Source organism: Candoia aspera, chromosome 18 (genome assembly GCF_035149785.1).
Source record: "Candoia aspera isolate rCanAsp1 chromosome 18, rCanAsp1.hap2, whole genome shotgun sequence".
Taxonomy (NCBI): Eukaryota; Metazoa; Chordata; class Lepidosauria; order Squamata; family Boidae; genus Candoia; species Candoia aspera.
In genome coordinates, this window is record NC_086170.1 from 1,966,970 (window position 1) to 1,983,413 (window position 16,444).

The following is a 16,444-nucleotide window of genomic DNA, read 5'->3' on the forward strand; positions in this document are numbered from 1 at the left end:
TCCGGCTTACCTCCATGGCGTTGGTCAACATCCTCGTGAGCCTGAAAGGGATCTTCTCAGGGAATTTCTCCCGGGTCATTGCAACCTAAAATCCAGACAAATGGAAGCCAAAGAAATGAGGAGATGCTCCAAACTATGGAACTGTGAATGCTGAAAGATATTAAAGCAGGGAAGAGCTGGGGCTCGCGTTCCTGAGATTTTAAATTAAATTGCCCAGACTGACTCAGGGCTGTGGTTGTGGGGAGCGAAGCGATGCCTAATCCTCCCATTTAACGCCCTTCCCTGATCTTCATTCTTTGGCTTCAGCTCCTACTAACGCCACAGCGGAAAACCCCAAAGTGCTTGCGTTTAAGTTAACGTTAAACGAGAGAGGGATCAGATTTCTCTGCGTGTCTTGTCGCTTTGCCCTGAGTTGATATGAAGTAAGTGCTGATTTCCCCCCGTCTCTATCTTAACTTCCACCGAGTGCTTCCTTTTTTAAAAAGCAAATCTCACCAGCTTACCTCAAAGCAATCTCCAAAGTCGATGTGCAGGATTTTGCCACTCAGTCGGTCCAGCATAAGATTGGAAGGGTGCCTGTTTGAAGGAACAACACTGTTTACTAGTAAATTTGGGGCAGGAACTCAGGCTCTCGTACCCCATGATTAAAACCCCATATCTATAGAATAAAGCAAAATTCTGCTCTGCTCAGCCCTCCTATTCCCTTCTCTGTACAAAATTTTAGCTTCTGTATATCCACAGGTACTGCATCCAATTAAGCAGCTGGCTTACATTCCTGTGATTTCCTGTGATTATTCAACTACTGAATTAAAGCAGGGAAAGGATTCCCCAAGTGAATGCCTTTTTTTGTTCTTTAGGGGAAATAAGTTTAGTTTCACTTGCCTGTCCCCGAGACCCAAGATGTAGCCAACCATCGACATCACGGCTAATGAACGAGTATAATTAGTTCTTCGGTCAAACCACACCTAAGGAGAAACGGCAAGTCAAGAAGTGGGTGACTGGGGATAATTTCCTTTTTTAGAATGAAGGTGGAATAGCAATTTCAGTTCTTCATACAGGTATTTGATAATGGGAACGGCTCTTGGAGTGGGTAGTTTTCACTGATGTGACAGGTTGTCCAAGTTCTGCTCTATTATTGCCCAAACTCCTCCTCAAATCTTGCCTTCCTGCCTGAACTACATAGCAGTGAATCTCAAAAGCTTTCCAACAACACTAAAGGCGTGTCTGTTCTGGGCTCAGACGAGACCCTGCATCACCAGTGCATAAAGGGGATGAGCTTGTGCATCGGGATAGGGGACAAAAAAATCTAAGCCAGCTCTGCGTGTTGCACAAAGGTTGCTAGTTAAGCACGGCAGCTGGTGGGTGAAGTGTCCGAGCGACTCCACTTCAGCTGATCTGAAATGCCCATTGGGGGCAGTGTGTCATTCCAGGGATGCTACTTCGTTTGCTGGCAGACAAGATTGTCAGGCGTCTCAAGAACGACCAGGAACTACCAAATCAGCCGTACCTCTGAGCTGGGACTCTTCAGCCACAGAAGCTTGGCCAGATCGTCTCCAGCCGTATTGTTGACCGCGTGTTCAAATACTTCCACCTTTTGCATCAGAGTGAGATGATCGTAATCAGGAGCCATCTAAAGAGGATTAGGTGAATGACATCCGTTAGCCGTTAATACGCTTTCCAGGGAAGAGTAAAAGTTTGAATGGGTAGGAAAGAAATGCAGGGGCTTTCCTGATACTGAGTGTGGCTGCTGCTCCGATGGGCAAAACCAGCCGCGAATGGCTAGTAAACTGGGTTCTCTCAGGCTGACCCGCAGATTCAGGGTTGGCATATCAGAGCTGCAAAGCTCTAAAGCCGTGTTTCTCAACCTGGGCAGCTTTAAGATGGGTGGACTTCAACTCCCAGAACTCCCCAGCCAGCCAGCCATGCTGGCTAGGGAATTCTGGGAGTTGAAGTCCACCCAACTTAAAGCTGCCCAGGTTGAGAAACATGGCTCTACAGATTTAGCAAGGCCGCACAAGCTCACCCGCAGCATGATGCGATGCTCAATGTTGAGCAGAATCTTCTTCTTCTCCCGATAGTCCCGGATGAGCGCGTGCAGAGTGTCGCAGTGGGGCACCCAGCCTATAAGGCCAGAGTTTGTAGAAAGTGGGATCACTGCATAGCGCTGGATGCTAGAGGAGAAGAGAGGAGGAGAATCCGTGTTGAAAAGGCCGGGTTCCGTTTGAAATGGAATTAAAAATGTGCTCAGGAACCCATGGGGGCTGAAATACATGCTCTTGCACCTGACTCGCACCGTCTGCTGTCTGTCGGCTTAGCTGGAGCACCCTGTAAACGTGGCCAAGCGAGCACCAAACAAAGACTGCTCTGCTGGCATTGGCCCCTTCGTGCCACCTTCTCCCAGCCTTACAACAAGGCTACTACCTATTGCAGCGTTCAAGAAAGCCTCTGGCCATGTTATGGCAGCTCAACTACAGGTCTCTCTCTCTCTCTCTCTCCCAACACCTCTAGAGCTTCCACTTTTAATCTTCTACTGTATCGTTCCGTCAAAAATGAGGCATTCCTCATTTCTCCCTTCTGTGCCGAAGGAGACCTCTCCACCCATCTTTCCTAAGAAGCCATCTGTCCTGGTTGTGGCAAAGGCACCTAAGGTTTTTACGGAGGGACGTTGGGTCGTTGGCAAGGAGAGTGTTCACAAGGCCGAAGAGCTGCATCACTCTTTCGTCCTGGCGCAGGTCCTCGTGTCCTTTCAGAAGAAACACGAACTCATGCCCGTTGCTTCCTGCGCGAGAGGAAAAGATCTCTTGAGGGGTGTGGATGTGGTGAAAATCTGGGAAGCCGAGAAAGAACGTGTGTCCGAGGCAAATTGGAAGACAACCCGCCCCCCTCAAGGTGGAGGTTTAATATTGTGTTGCTTTGGTTAAGTTCCTGCTGTCAAATAACAAACACACATTGCCCTTGTTAAATTGATTATAGGCAGGGCAAAATATAGCAGAATAAACAAGCATTCTTTAAGCCAAATTCATTTGTTTGTTTGTTTGTCCCCGCCCATCTCCTCCCTTCAGGGAACTGCTCTCTGATCCTTCTCAAGCCTCTTCAGTTGTCCCCACACCCCTTAATTTAACTCTTCTACCTCATTAGCCTCAATGCATTTCTATTACTGGTCTGGCCCCCTCAAAGGAACTGCTAATGAACTGGATGCCGACATGTAATTGATTTGTTCTGAATCCTGAGCGGTACACGAATGGGATACGGCCGCCAAAGGATTCATTGCGCCGGCTTGTTATTCTGATGCGATGGCTTTTTAATTGGATGCTTTTCTGCAAGAGAGAACTGGAAATTTACACCTCTGAGATCGAGCAACAAAGTCGTGCCAGAGGGGACTCGCAGCAGCAGTCCAAGCCAGAGGTCTCCGAGAAGCCCGGCGTTATGGCCTGAAGGAGGAACTTTTTTACTGTCTTTACTCAACAAAGCCGATTTCTCACCCATTAAAGTCAGCTTCCTCGGTCTCTGTTTGGACGTGATCACTTGCAGAGATGGGGCGATGGACTGGATGCGGATGATGGGCTGATTGGGGTCATACGTTCCTGGGACAGCCAGCTCCAAATCGCGGCACATAAGGAGTTTGGGGGAAACGTACTGCAGCTCCAGGGAAGTCAGCTGTCGGCAAGATGGGAAACGAGCAAACAGAACGGATTAGGGCTTGTTTCGAAGGTTTCGCGATGCTGCACGATGGCAGACCCCCACAGGGAGGGAGGGTTCCCTCCCCCCACACCTGAGGCAGCTGCTTGGAGATGCGCCGGAAGACGTGGTAATAGAGGTCCCACGCTTGGGTGAGATCCTTGACGTTCCCCGATTTCATGTACTTCCGGCACCACTCCTGCGCCTCCATCAGGTCTCTGCCGTAAGCCTGCAGAAGACGAAAGAACTGCTCTGGGCTCATGGATGGACCAAAGACAGTTCTCGTGGGCCACGCACCTGCAAATTCCTTCTCCCTCTCTTTCCCCCAGCGGACAAGCAATCTCAAATAGCAATGATTTTGGTTTCTCTTTCCTCATCCTCAACCAGAGCAAGCAATTCGTTGCCCGTGGCCTTTGGCTGACAGCCGGAAGATGCCCGAGTCGGGAAGCAAAAGAGGCAGGGGCATCTCGCAATTCCTTCTGCAAGACGGAGGCTGTTCGTTCAGGTCAGGGCTCCCATATGAACTCAAATTCCTGCACTGGAGCAGCAGCAGCCACACTCAGTATCGGGAAAGCTCCTGCATGTCTTTCCTACCTATCCTGCGTGGCATGGAGCAGGACTGGTTTCTCCTGGACTTGCAGTGGACCAGGGTGGCCCTTTCACCTGATTGAAGGAGGTTTCCTTGAGCGTCTGGGGCCCACGCTCCATCATGGCGTGCAACGGCTCGAGCACCTCAAACATCCCCTTCACATTCCTCTCCCCGAAATAGAGGCGAGACGCTTCTTCCAGCCCCTCGTGCCACATCTCGTGCCAGAGGATGGCCACCCGGATCAGCTCTTCGCTCACCTGGGTGGCAGAGGAGAGAAAGGCCCCAGAGAGAGGTTCAAAGGCAAAGGGAGGGTGCTGGAGTTCAACAGCTTGGTGGGTTGGCTCTGGGTCTCTTCACTGTATCCCCCCCCTGCTGGACCGATCAAGGCCAGGGTAAAGGGGGAGCCACGCTCCTGGCAGTGGAAGTGGCCCAGGCAAAACTAGGGAAGTTGTCAGATGAATTTTTATCTGCAGGCTAAAGGCCCACTGCTGGGCATCTGTGGCAGACTGGCTGTGCAGACTGCAGGAGTCCCCCCGTTTTCCTGGCTAATGCAGCCCCTACGTATGTGGAACCAGGCAGTGTTCGGCCAGTGACAACTTCCTGCATGGACTGGAGTTTGTGCATCAGCAGCTACGGCTGCAGCACCAGAGGGCAGTTTAATCCAGGCTGACTGCCAGAGGGAGCCACGCCATCATTCTCAGGTGAGGCCGAAAGCCGCTTCATACACAATTCCAGCATTCGTAACTAAAGGGATCCCCGCGTGGGCTCCAGCAAGCTCTTTCCCATTTCTCATCTTAGCAACAGCAGAGGGCGTTAGCATGGGGGCAGGAGAGCGTCAACAGACCAGCCGTTTGCCAAGATTCTGGAAAAGGATCTCATTCTCTACCCCAGCTTGCTTTAAGTGGAGCTTAGGGAACCAGTATGTAGTAGTTACGGTTCTGAGGAGGGGCAGTGGCTTGGAAATGATTATCCAAATAAGGATCATAAAAGTTAATAAGCCAGAGCAGAACCGTCTGTGGCAGGAACACACACATTGGTGGAGAAACAGACAGAATTCTTGGGCTTTTATTAGGAAGCTTTTAAAAATCCACTCCATCAGAGCCCTGATCAGAGCTTTCAAATTTTGCATACTATGAAGATGCACGCCGGAAAAAAAATTAAGCAAATCAGCGTTTGTAAAACTGTAATTAAGCTAGAAGAGTAAGAGGGAAGAGCATTTCTATAAAGGCAAACCTAGTAAGTGGGACTGAACTATGAGTGGAAGTACAAATTAACTGAAGCGATACAAATGTACGTAAATCAGGGTGAAAGTATAAAAGAATAAAAGGGCTTTTCTCCCACAGTTCTGCACGTGGTAGAAGGATGGCAGGGAGCTGCAGAGAGGAAAGTGCGCATGCATACATCACCCACCATCATGGCTTGCTGGACTAGGGTGTTGCTGTGTTCGCACATATTTTTCAAGATCTTGTTAGCAGCGTTGTGCCGGGCTGTCGTCGTTGACTTTGATGCGACTGTCAGTGGATAGATCAAAGCCTGCAGGAGGAACCAGAAAGGAGCAATTCAACACAGCTTGCTTGGTCTGGAGTCTGAAAGGTGTGTGTGGGTGTGGGCGCACGCGCATGTGTGTGGAGGGTGATCTCACCTGTGGATGGTACCTTCCGATGTCTGTGAGCAGCTGGTAAATAAGTCGACCCACCAAAGGGCGAGGCGTGTCAATTCTTGCAATCAGCTGCGGGATCACCTGATTTTCAGGAGAGAGAGAGAGAGAGAGAGATGAACGGGGGAAATTATTCTGCCCCCTTTCAAAGCTACGGGACCACGCGGCTGCCACTCAACCCGGAGAGAAAATTCCACCGGAACTGCCACTGCCAAAGGAATGACCAAACCGCATGAGGAGGAGGAATATTTTGCCCAACCCCCTGACATGTCACATATCAGCAGACGCCCATATGGAAGTGGGCACACCGAGCCAGCAGAAAGCGGGCTGCCAGATACTCAGCTGTAACCTGTGAGGGTCAGTTTGGCTGGCTGGGTCAGTCCCTCGACTTCCCAGCCAAGCAACCGAGCTTCCCAGACTAAACAACACAGGGAGCAACAATTGCTACAGCCTCTAGTGCCTGGTCCCCAGTGGCGTTCGGCTTTGGGGTGCGGCGGCTGTTTTTGCCTTGTGCCGCCCACCACTTTCCCTTCCAGCCTCCCCCCCAGGAAGGTTTAGCCAAAGAAGGACATCTGCCTGTCCTAAGCCAAACCAGTCACCAAGCAGGTCTCTGTTCTGGGTCTCCCTCCTTGTTGCTGTGCACAGAGACAAGTCTGGGTGATGCAAGGCAAACAACCCATCCATCCATCCATCCATCCATCCATCCATCCATCCAAGAAGATGCAAAATCCCCCAGCAGAGAGATCAGGGTTAGGCTGATGGATGGATGGAGAGATTAATTGCTTTTAAAGCTTGAGGACACACCCATAACAGAGACTAAATTGGTCTGTTGTACAATTACCGCTCTCGTGCCTTCCTTAGAGGAAGACAGGCAGCCTGCATTTCAAACCAGCCCCTTACCTGGAGCCAGGTGTCGATCTGGATCGCCTTCACCCCTTCCACCAAGGCTTCATTGACTTCTGGCCAGTGGCCATAGTCGAACCACAAGGTGAGAACCCTGGAGAAAGAGAACCAGGTTCCATCAGCTCCCTTTTCTTCCTAGAGCAGCAACTCAAGGGGAAGGCTCAACTCTGCCACTGGACCGCAGCTGCCCACCCACCCCCAGACTCTCGATGGTTCAGGGCGTAAAATCAAAAGGGCCGCGCTCTCGGACATCTGGCACCTGAGAGTGTCCTGCAAATTGTTTCCACGGGACAAAGAGATGGATCGGAAGAATCCCTGGACTGCTGGCACGGTGTACATCAGGAGCGTTTTGGACAAGTCCTGCAGGGAACAGAGAGTGCGGGGTGAGCCTCCCCCAGAGTAGGCGGGAGTCGAGGATTTCTCGCAGGAGGGGGCTCGGACCCCGCGGTGCCCGGGAGCAGCCTGACCTCGGTGACCTTCTTCTGCACGGGGGAAGGGGCCGGGCTGTTTTCGGTGCTCTCGGCCTCGCTCTCGCTGTTGCTGCCTTCTGTGTTGGCGCTGGTGACGCTGGTCCCGCTGGCGTGGCGCAGCTTCTTCTTCTCGTCCCGGGCCTGGTTCTGGAGCTTGTAGTGCAGGACCGCCTCGAAGTTCATCACCGCCCAGGCGTGCCATGCCTGGAAGAGGACAGGTGCCAGCGGGATGATCTCGGCCCTCCCTCAAGGCCGGGGACTGAAGCAGCAGCCCAGTCCTCAAGTTATTCGTCCACCTTTTAGCTTCCAGAGCCCATGTTTTCCCCAGAAGAAGAAGAGAACGGACTTATCCCCCCTTCTCCAATTCTCCCTGCAACAACCTTGTAAAGCAGGCTGGGCTGAATGAGAGGCCCAAGTCAGCAGGGAGTTCCCTGCCACCCAAACGTCCTTCCATCTGAGAGCCGTGATTCCTCTCCTCTTCCTCCGTTTGCCTCTTTCAAAGACATGGATTCACCCTGGTTCTTCCTGATCGATCCCCCTTGCTTCACTTTGCTTTTCCCTCAAACCTACCCAGTTGTTCACTTTAAAACTGTGACCATGCAGGCCACACCTCCTTTCCTAAATGTTGGGTACCGCTTAGCCAATCCCGGTGTATTGTTGGCAGTAAAAAGCCAATTCCGGTTGTCCTGTTAGCAATCCAAATGAAAATGGTGGCGCTGAGTCGGGGTCTGAATGCAAGGCTGCCCAGGTCCAGGTGAGCATCTTAAGCTGGACTTTGCGCTGCTTCTTAAAACTTTCAGAACCTCCTCTCACGCCACAGGCCGGTCCAGCCTTGCTTAGCACTGCCATCGCTTCCCCCCAGACCAGAGTGAGTCCTTCCTGGAGAGAGAACCTGGTTTCTGGTTTCTTATACCTGCAGCACAAGTGCTCTGGCACCGAGCGCCGGGGAGACCCGCCTGCCACATCCCCCCCAGGCTTACTTTGTACCAGTTGCGGTCGTGATCCGTGGAGGCGCTGTAGTACTGCAGGACTTTGGGGATGGTGCTCTCGTTGATGCCTTGCAGGTTCAGCTGCCACTCCCCCAGTTTCAGGAAACACCTGGGAACAGGAGAAACAATGGGCCGCCATCTGGTTTACCAAGAAGACTTCTTGGTTAACGGTTGGGAGCTGACCAGCCGCAGTCCTGGCTCTGGATCATGGATGACCGGCAAGAACGAGGCACAGCCCACCTCTTGGGGGCACCTTCAGGAGTCCGGAGGTGTAACAGCATCGGGGCCCCGGGAAGGGAACTCTAAGAGCTCACACGTGTCCTTGGGGAGTATTACTTTTTGCACTACTCACACACACAGTTTCCAAAGAGGTCACTGATGCAAGATCTAACAGCTACCTAAGGAGACACTCACATCCTTCTTGCAACACAGCAGAAACACACCGATTGCTTTAAGATAGGTGACAACGCAGAATATGTCAAAAGACCGTTTTCACGGAGCGGCTGCATCATGAGGTTACTAATCCAAAAAAGCAGCACGCTTAGATTAATAAATACGCCAAGAGCAACCTTATTCTGGTTTATTGAAACTCCTGCTTAGATTTCAGGGGATTCAAGGAATATCAGCATCCAGCTGACATGAGGAGATGAACTTCTAAATACGCAGAAGAAAGAAGCGAGGACCTGATGGTTGCTTCTCCTCATCGGCAGCCCCCGGGAAGGGAGGCTGCCGTTTCTGGGCTCGGCCAGGCAGTCACTCACCGGGCCATGAGCTTGTGAAGCTCCTGCCGGTGCTGCTGATCCTCGGTGGCGATGGCGTGCTGCGCTTGCTGCTGCATCATCTGGACAAAATGCTGCATGTGCTGGAAGGCATCAATCTGTGAGACAGGAGGCAAATTGAGGCGCTGCAATGCGTCACCGCTGGGTTCCTGAGGACTAGGGGACCGCCTCCCTCCTTCTCAGGGACCACTTAGGGCTCCCCCCCAGCTAAGCCCCATTTCCTCTGCTCTGAAAAGCCGTTTGTCAGACGGGCCATTCGCTGGGTCTGTAATGCCTAACCTGCTCAGCTGAACCTGCATTTGTCTCTCCTTCCTTCTTTTTTTTCCTTAAAAAAATACTTGATTACTTAAAAAGCAGAATTAATTGGAAAATAGTTCCCTTGACCTGGAAACGCTATCTAATTATAGGCCGCTCTCAAATATTCCGCTTTAAAAAAAGGTAGCAATTAAAAAAATACAGGGGAAAAAACCCATAGAGAAACAGATGTAAAGAGAAACAGTAATATATACACACAAATTAACGGTTAACACTACAACAAACAAAAAGAATAAAATAGACAAAGAAACAGACAGGAAAAAAAAAACCCTAAAATTATTCCCTAAGAAAATATTCCGTTCTTAGGTAAAATAGCTGAGAAAGCTCTGGAAGTATTTGGCTGAAATCAATGTTCTGGGCCCGTTTTGACTGGTAAGGCAAGATCTGCAAGGAACTGTTTTGGGTGTGAAAGTCCTTGCAAAAAGCTTATTTCTCCGGCAACCAGAGATGCAGTGGGAAGGGGGCAAGGAAGGGAAGGCGCCTTGGGAAAGCACCGTTTTCCCTGCCAGGACGCAGCGGCTCCGAGGGAGGGCGCTCTGCAGGAAGAGGGACGCCATGCTGAAAACCGTCGCACCGTTTACCTTGCGGGCGCTTTTCCACATGTGCTTCATGTATGCGTAGGTCACCTGAGGGTGAAGAGTGGGCAAGGGGTGGTCCAGCTGTCGGGAGGGGTCGACCCCCAGGAGCAACACCAGGGTTTTATGGGCTAAAGCCTTCAGCAAAGAGAAAGGAGGGACAGGTAAATGCAGGGCCCACATCCAGGCCTTTTCGTTTCTGGGGCCAGGCAGAGCTGTACCATCGTCTCTGCTTTCTAAACCCCCACTCTGAATGCGTTTTATCCGTCGGGGTTCGCTTGTTCTGGAGAAAGGCCCTATGGGTCAAAATGAAGAAACGGTCCCTGCCTTAGAGACACACCAGCCAGGTGCCCTAACTTCTGGCCTAGGGCTCTTCCCGTGGTTGGCTAGCTCAGTGTTCCTCAACCTCAGCAACCTTAAGAAGTGTGGACTTCAATTCCCAGAATTCCCCAGCCAGCATGCCGGCTGGGGAATTCTGGAAGTTGAAGTCCACACGTCTTAAAGTTGCTGAGGTTGAGGAACACTGCTCAACCTCGGTGTGAAGTGGAGACCAGGGTTACTCACCAGCCTGCCGCTCTTGCCACACAAGCTGGCGTACTTGAGCCACATTCTCATGTCTTCGTGAGGGTTGACCACAAGCGATCGGACCATGAGGATCCGCTGCCAGTCCTCCACGATCCGCTGGCAACCCTAGGAAGAAAGGGGTTTCTCAATAGCCTCCTCCTGTTGGTACTCCTGGCCCCCTGGAATTAAAGTGGGCATCGGGAAGGGCACCAGATGTTGAGAGAACTACCAACCCATGGCTCCCACTGGTAACTTAATAGAGAGTTGCATCCCTGTGGACCTGGAAGACGCCTTTTGGCATAATTTCTCTTTTATGTATAAATCTGTATTTTCATACCAGAAAGACTGGGTTTCCTTTGGGCATAATGTTGCACGCGTTCACTGCCAGAGAGGTATGGATTCAACTGCACCTGCTTTGTAACTATTTAGCCATCTAGGAGGGACCCAGGAGCTGCCTAGAATTTTCTCTGCCTTCCACCAATAATCTTTTCTCCCTAGAAGCCAGGAGACCAACCGCAGGCAGTTGGATAGGCAGTGTTGCATTCAGGGATCCTTTGGGGTGACTTCCACCCATCTAAAATTAGAAGCATGATGCTCCTGGAAGCCTTTTTTAAAACTGGCTTTCCACTAAGTCATCTGGCAGGATGGGATGAGTAAGGGCCAGAGCTCATACGTGTGCTTCCTTTGCCCTCTTTTCAGGGGCATGAACAGCCCCATCTGCAGACTTTCCCCAGTGGCTCTTCCTTGCCGGTGGAATGTCCTCTGAGCTCTTCCAGACAGGAACGCAGCTCTGGAGGGAAAATGCTCCCCAGATGGCACGGGAAAAAGGAAGAAAGCTGCCAGCGTGACCTGCACGAAGTTCCTGTGCTGGGTGGACCCGGCAGGGGCCCGACAGGAAGGAAGGAAAAGAGGGGGGTGACAAGGCTGGGATCCTGCATTCTGTTTGTGGGGCTGGATGGGGAGGAGACCAACCTTCCGGTAAAGGCCAGGAGGCCCTGGCTACAGGTTGTAAAATTGGGTGGGCGGGCAGGCAGCATGGCGTCGATGGCCAAGTGTCCTGCAGAACCCTAGTCTGGTATTGCTATGATGGTTTTCCAATCCAAACATTAGGCGATTAAGAGCCCTTCAAAGTAAAAAGCTGGCTTCTGGCTGTTGACGTGTTTGCTCCAGCAACTGCTCCAGGGGAATTCTGGGAACTGTAGTCCTAGCCCAGAAGAGCCTGCGGATGCTCTTCCCCCACTTCCAGAATTCCAGAATGGTTCTGAAAATTGGACCCGCTTTAGAGCTGCTGCTTCCAGCGGCCACTTTACCTGCAGTCTCTCCCACCAGATCTGGCGGAGGATCTCCCGCCGTTCCGGCACAAGCTTGTACTGGATGACTTCTTCCAGCTCGGACAACATCTGGCAGGAGACCATCGCCTACAGGAAGGAGGTTGGCACAATCATCCCTGCCCCGGAATGGATTGCGGTCCAGGGATGGGGTGGAATTGAGAGACTCACCCCGTAAGCTCGACTGTAACTCTCTCCCGCCATGGCCGTCAGCTCAGCGTCTAGGAGATCTCGGGCTTTGTCAATGCACTGGGGGAGAAGAGACAAGGAAAAAAAGTAACACCACCCCCAAGGAAAAGCTCTCCAAAAGAATCCAGTGCTAAAATGGCTTTTTGCTTTTCTCAGGAGGCTGAATTCTTATTTTTGTCTCCAGAGTCCCGCCCTTTTGATGGCTATTCTCACCATTAGCAACGCAACTGGTTAAGCAGTTTATAGAAAGAGAAGAAAAGAGGTGCTAGGTTAAAAAAAACCACATAAAAGAAAAAGCAGGAGAGAGGATGAATTGAACCGATAAAGCCAGAGGGAACAGATGCAGCTTAGAGAATGTGGAGAAGCAGAGAGAGAGAAAGGAGTCACTCAGCTATCTGGTCAAAAGACATTCTGTGGCAGGGAAACCAAAGTTTTGGAGGAGAGAGATACTCTGCAGAGCAGCAGATAGACAAGACCGTTATAGCCGAGGAAAAAATTTGAGATCCGGACAAGGAGGTACAAGAAGTTTAGCCTCTGGGTGCCAAGAGAAAGGAAGACAACGTTGAAAGAAGGAAAAAGGTTGAAGCAAACACGAACGAACAAATTTAACCCTCGGTGTGATCTTCAGCATTGAGAATTCCCTACCAAGCATGGACGCTGCTGGGAATTGCCTCCCCGCCTGCCTTGTTCAAACAGGCCTTTGATTCCTGGCTCTTCCCCCAGGAAGAGTAGGTAGAGTGGGGGGCCCTGGTGGGAATGCCGTAGGTTTGAGATGGTCTTGGCGTTATTTCATCCAGATGGCCACAATCCTCATTTTTCATTGGGGCTGTAAGTTTGCTTTCAGTGTCGTAAGTTGGGCGGCCTTACAGATTTGATAAATAGATATTCTAAGACCGCAGGGTTCAGATCTTGGGGATGCCCTGCCAGGCAAAGGCTCTCCAGACGCCAGCTTCCTAAAACCTCAGCTGGCCTCCTGTGCAAGAAGCCCTTTATGAATTTCCCCTGAAGGGACACGGCTCCCTGCTCGCAGGATACGCCACACGTTCTCCCGATGGCTCCGGGGTTACGGGACCCACTCTTTCATTTGGAATTTGAACTGGTCCTCGTTCTGCCCAAACATAACCGAAAGCCGATATACAGCCGGATCGTGCATTATATCATTTTTCGTCTATAGCTTTCCCTCCACTCTGTTTCAAAATGCGAAAAGGGATCACGGCAAAGGGAATGCCTTTCTAACGCCTGAGCGTGTTTCCTTCTTTGCGATGCTAGTGGCAGGCAGTTTTAACAGGGTCGCTTTGGATCATGTTGATTTCTCAAAGAGGCATCTGCTCTACCAGCAGGCTTCTTCTTAAGTTAGGCCGCAAAAATGACCGTGATGGTCTGTCTCGGCAAAATACGAGAGAGCTTCTAAACGCTTGGTAATCGAGGAATGCGCCATTGTATAACGCTTCCGCAGAACGACGCCCCGTGCGGTTCAATGGTCTGCATCTCTGGATAAGAATGGCATTATGATCCTGGCAGCTCATTACACTGACACTGAGCAGGTGGCTAGTAAAAAACTATTGCTGCCCAGTATAGGCTCAAAGCAACCCTCCTGCTCGTTACAGGTTAGGAAGGGGCTGAAAAGAAAAGAGGCCCCCAAGCCCCGGGTTCCAAACGGGGGCCAAGGTTTAGGACATACCTGCTGGGCCAGGGAGAAGAGATCCTGGTGGAGGGCCAGCACAGCCCGGTAGAAGGCGCCGTCGTGGGTGTCTCTCGGGATCATGCAGGTGTATTCTTCCATGCTGTCCCACTGGCCTGAGGAAAGAAAGCGGCCCAGCTCAAATCAACAGGAGGATCCGGTTGATCCCAAGAAAGAGGCTTTGCCCTGGCATTCCTGAAAGGAAGCTTGGTTAATGTTGGCTTAGGTTTGCTCTCCTGTTGCACAGACCCAGCCCACTTGGTTAGTGCCAGAGCTAGTGCCTGATTGTGTGAAACCAGGACATCAGTTAATGCAGGAACCAGGTTCCAGCACCCTCCAGGCAGGCAGGCTTTTTTGCCCTTTCCCATTCACCTGCGTTTAGGATTTTACAGGCACTGCTGATACTAGGAGGTTGGCAAACCTGGGCCAGATTGGGGGGGTGGGTGGGTGCAGAGAGAACGACCACTTTATGTCAGCCTGAGAGGGAACCTGGGATGCTTTTTCATTTCAGGGCTGAAGCAGGCTGAGGCAGTGCCGAAGCCTCTGCAGCAGGGCGTCCAATGTCTGAGAGAGCCCCTTTCGCACAGCCAGGCGTGGCTCGGCCTCTTCGAGGCTCTCTTGCCAAATGCAAACCACAGGGATTTCTCTCCCAAAGACCCCTGAGGAGCAAAGGGCGGGGTGGATGGTCACCTAAGCCCCAAGCTGCCGCCGCCGCCATCCGGGCCATTTTTGCTTGTGTTTCGTCATTCACCAAGGTCCATTTCTCACAGCACTGCTGATGGAGCTGTCCCCTGGGAACAGACACAAGAGCCGAGGGCTAAAGATCCAGCCAAAATCCTCCTTGCTCCTTCCCTCCCACAAACGCAGATGCATGAGAACAGCAGTGAACCCGAAAATCTTCTCTCCACACAAATAGCCAAAGTACTAATGCAGCAATCTCTGGAACTCGCTGCCCCCAGATTTACAACGTTTGCAGTGAAGGTTACAACAAAATACGGCACAACGTAGGCCCTGAGAAATCCCATTCCGAGCCCAGACGAACCCGGTAAAACCAGGGGAAGAGCGCAACGAAGGTCCAGGAGCTCACGAGGGGCGAAACGCACGGCAGGGCCTCTTACCATTCCCCCAAGGCTTCCAGGCAGCGCATGCGGCCCAGCATCAGCTCCGGGTCGTCCTTGCTGGTGTCCATCTTTTTGTCGTAGGCCACAAGGGCATCTTCCCACTCATGCAGCTTCTCATACCAGGTGGCCTGGATTTCCTGGAAGGAGGGGACAGGAAATGGCGGGGGGCACTCAATCCCAACAGACACCCCCGACCAGCTGGCGCACAGCAACCATGGGCGGTTGGGCAGTCCAACAAGGAGCAGCCTGTTGAAAGTCTTTCTGAAGTTAAAATGGTCTTGAAACCTGCCAGAGGGCCACCTCACCCATTTCATTTAGCTGCCCTGAGCCTCCTCAGAGGCTTTCCTTTTAGAAATGGGTTGCAGCTCTGCACTTAGGCTTTTCAAAAAAGAAGTCCCGAATTCACTCCTCCCCTTCTGGAATAAAAAAGCTTCCTACGTTCTTATCGTTTTTTAGAAGGCGCCTAAGCTTTGGACAACGGTAGCTAGATTGTCTCCCTCCGCTTGGAGCCTGTCGGCACAATCCCAGCACACGCAAAGAGCGCCTGGCTGGGGAAGGTTGGAAATATTCAGATACATAAGAGGGCCTAGTAATTCTCTTTAGGGAAGGAAGATGCTTTAGATGGGCCTTAATGCACCGGTTTTCAGAAGTCGAGTGCAAAAAAAAAATAGCACCAACTCAAAAAGGCTTTGAAACCCACAAATCTTCCTCCAGATACTTGCTTCATTGAGATGCTGTAGGAGGAGAGTTCTGTTCGTCTGTGTTATCCAAAAATTAGGAGGAGCCGGGCAGCGCCTTTTCAGGCTAATACATTTTACTAAAAGTAAGTTTTTGTGAGCCGCAGCTCACCTCATCAGATGGAATTATTAAGTAATAAATTAATACATAAAGTAAAATGATGACATTATTGCAAGGCGTGATTACAATTGGTGGCTCTGAAAAGGTGCTACCCGATTCCTCCTGATTTTGCTACTTTACGGAATTTCATTTTCAATAATAGTAATAATAATAATAATATAAAAGCTTTCTCTTTTCTTTCCCCCTTTTTTCTGCTTAACGACCCTGCCCCAATGCAGGCTCCAGCCCAGGTTATTTGGCCTTTGGCAGTTCCTGCTGCAACAGATGCCAGGCAGCGGATTCCTTCGCAGCCTGCAGGCAGGATCAAGGCACACACACCGCCCCTCCACCTGAGACAGGATGCTTCCAAGCAGACAAGCCGAGCGAACTCAAGGGGTGCCCCTGTGCAGAAGGGGTGGGATCACTCACCAGCTCCCCAAAATGCTTCATGGCATATTCCAGCACCCCAGATGCAGCCTCCGGTTGCTGCAGTTTGTTGTTTATACTGCGAAGAAAAAAAGAATCACTTAGAGCGGTTTCTGTTTAAAACGTAGTAAAAATCCACCTTCTCAAGACTGGGAGACACGGCTGTGTTGCTGAATTCTTGTAACGTTCACTTTTATTTAATGGGACTCATCCTTCAACATATTCTCGGGGTAGCTCACATTAAGAAACACTTAAGGAACGCAAGGTAGTATTCAACAACAATGGAACAATGCAAAAAATGAAAATTAACAGCTGTGAAGGCCGAGGAAAAAATAATGATGCC

The 16,444-nt window shown here is 51.1% G+C and overlaps 1 protein-coding gene across 1 annotated transcript in view; it reads right to left on the minus strand.

Annotated features, from left to right (window-relative positions):
• MTOR (mechanistic target of rapamycin kinase) overlaps nt 1-16,444 on the minus strand; it is a 54,028-nt gene that overhangs the window by 4,918 nt on the left and 32,666 nt on the right. Inside the window, exons 30-53 of the mRNA XM_063317344.1 lie at nt 16,105-16,180; nt 14,836-14,975; nt 14,408-14,508; nt 13,718-13,833; nt 12,019-12,096; nt 11,830-11,937; nt 10,520-10,645; nt 9,962-10,093; nt 9,048-9,163; nt 8,278-8,395; nt 7,295-7,501; nt 7,087-7,187; nt 6,825-6,921; nt 5,910-6,008; nt 5,678-5,800; nt 4,342-4,524; nt 3,773-3,907; nt 3,483-3,657; nt 2,644-2,779; nt 2,024-2,171; nt 1,508-1,630; nt 883-965; nt 504-576; nt 11-85 (exon numbers count right to left, since the gene is read on the minus strand). Of these exons, the coding sequence (XP_063173414.1) occupies nt 11-85; nt 504-576; nt 883-965; nt 1,508-1,630; nt 2,024-2,171; nt 2,644-2,779; nt 3,483-3,657; nt 3,773-3,907; nt 4,342-4,524; nt 5,678-5,800; nt 5,910-6,008; nt 6,825-6,921; nt 7,087-7,187; nt 7,295-7,501; nt 8,278-8,395; nt 9,048-9,163; nt 9,962-10,093; nt 10,520-10,645; nt 11,830-11,937; nt 12,019-12,096; nt 13,718-13,833; nt 14,408-14,508; nt 14,836-14,975; nt 16,105-16,180 (2,869 nt within the window). The remainder of the gene's footprint in view (nt 1-10; nt 86-503; nt 577-882; nt 966-1,507; nt 1,631-2,023; nt 2,172-2,643; nt 2,780-3,482; nt 3,658-3,772; nt 3,908-4,341; nt 4,525-5,677; nt 5,801-5,909; nt 6,009-6,824; nt 6,922-7,086; nt 7,188-7,294; nt 7,502-8,277; nt 8,396-9,047; nt 9,164-9,961; nt 10,094-10,519; nt 10,646-11,829; nt 11,938-12,018; nt 12,097-13,717; nt 13,834-14,407; nt 14,509-14,835; nt 14,976-16,104; nt 16,181-16,444) is intronic.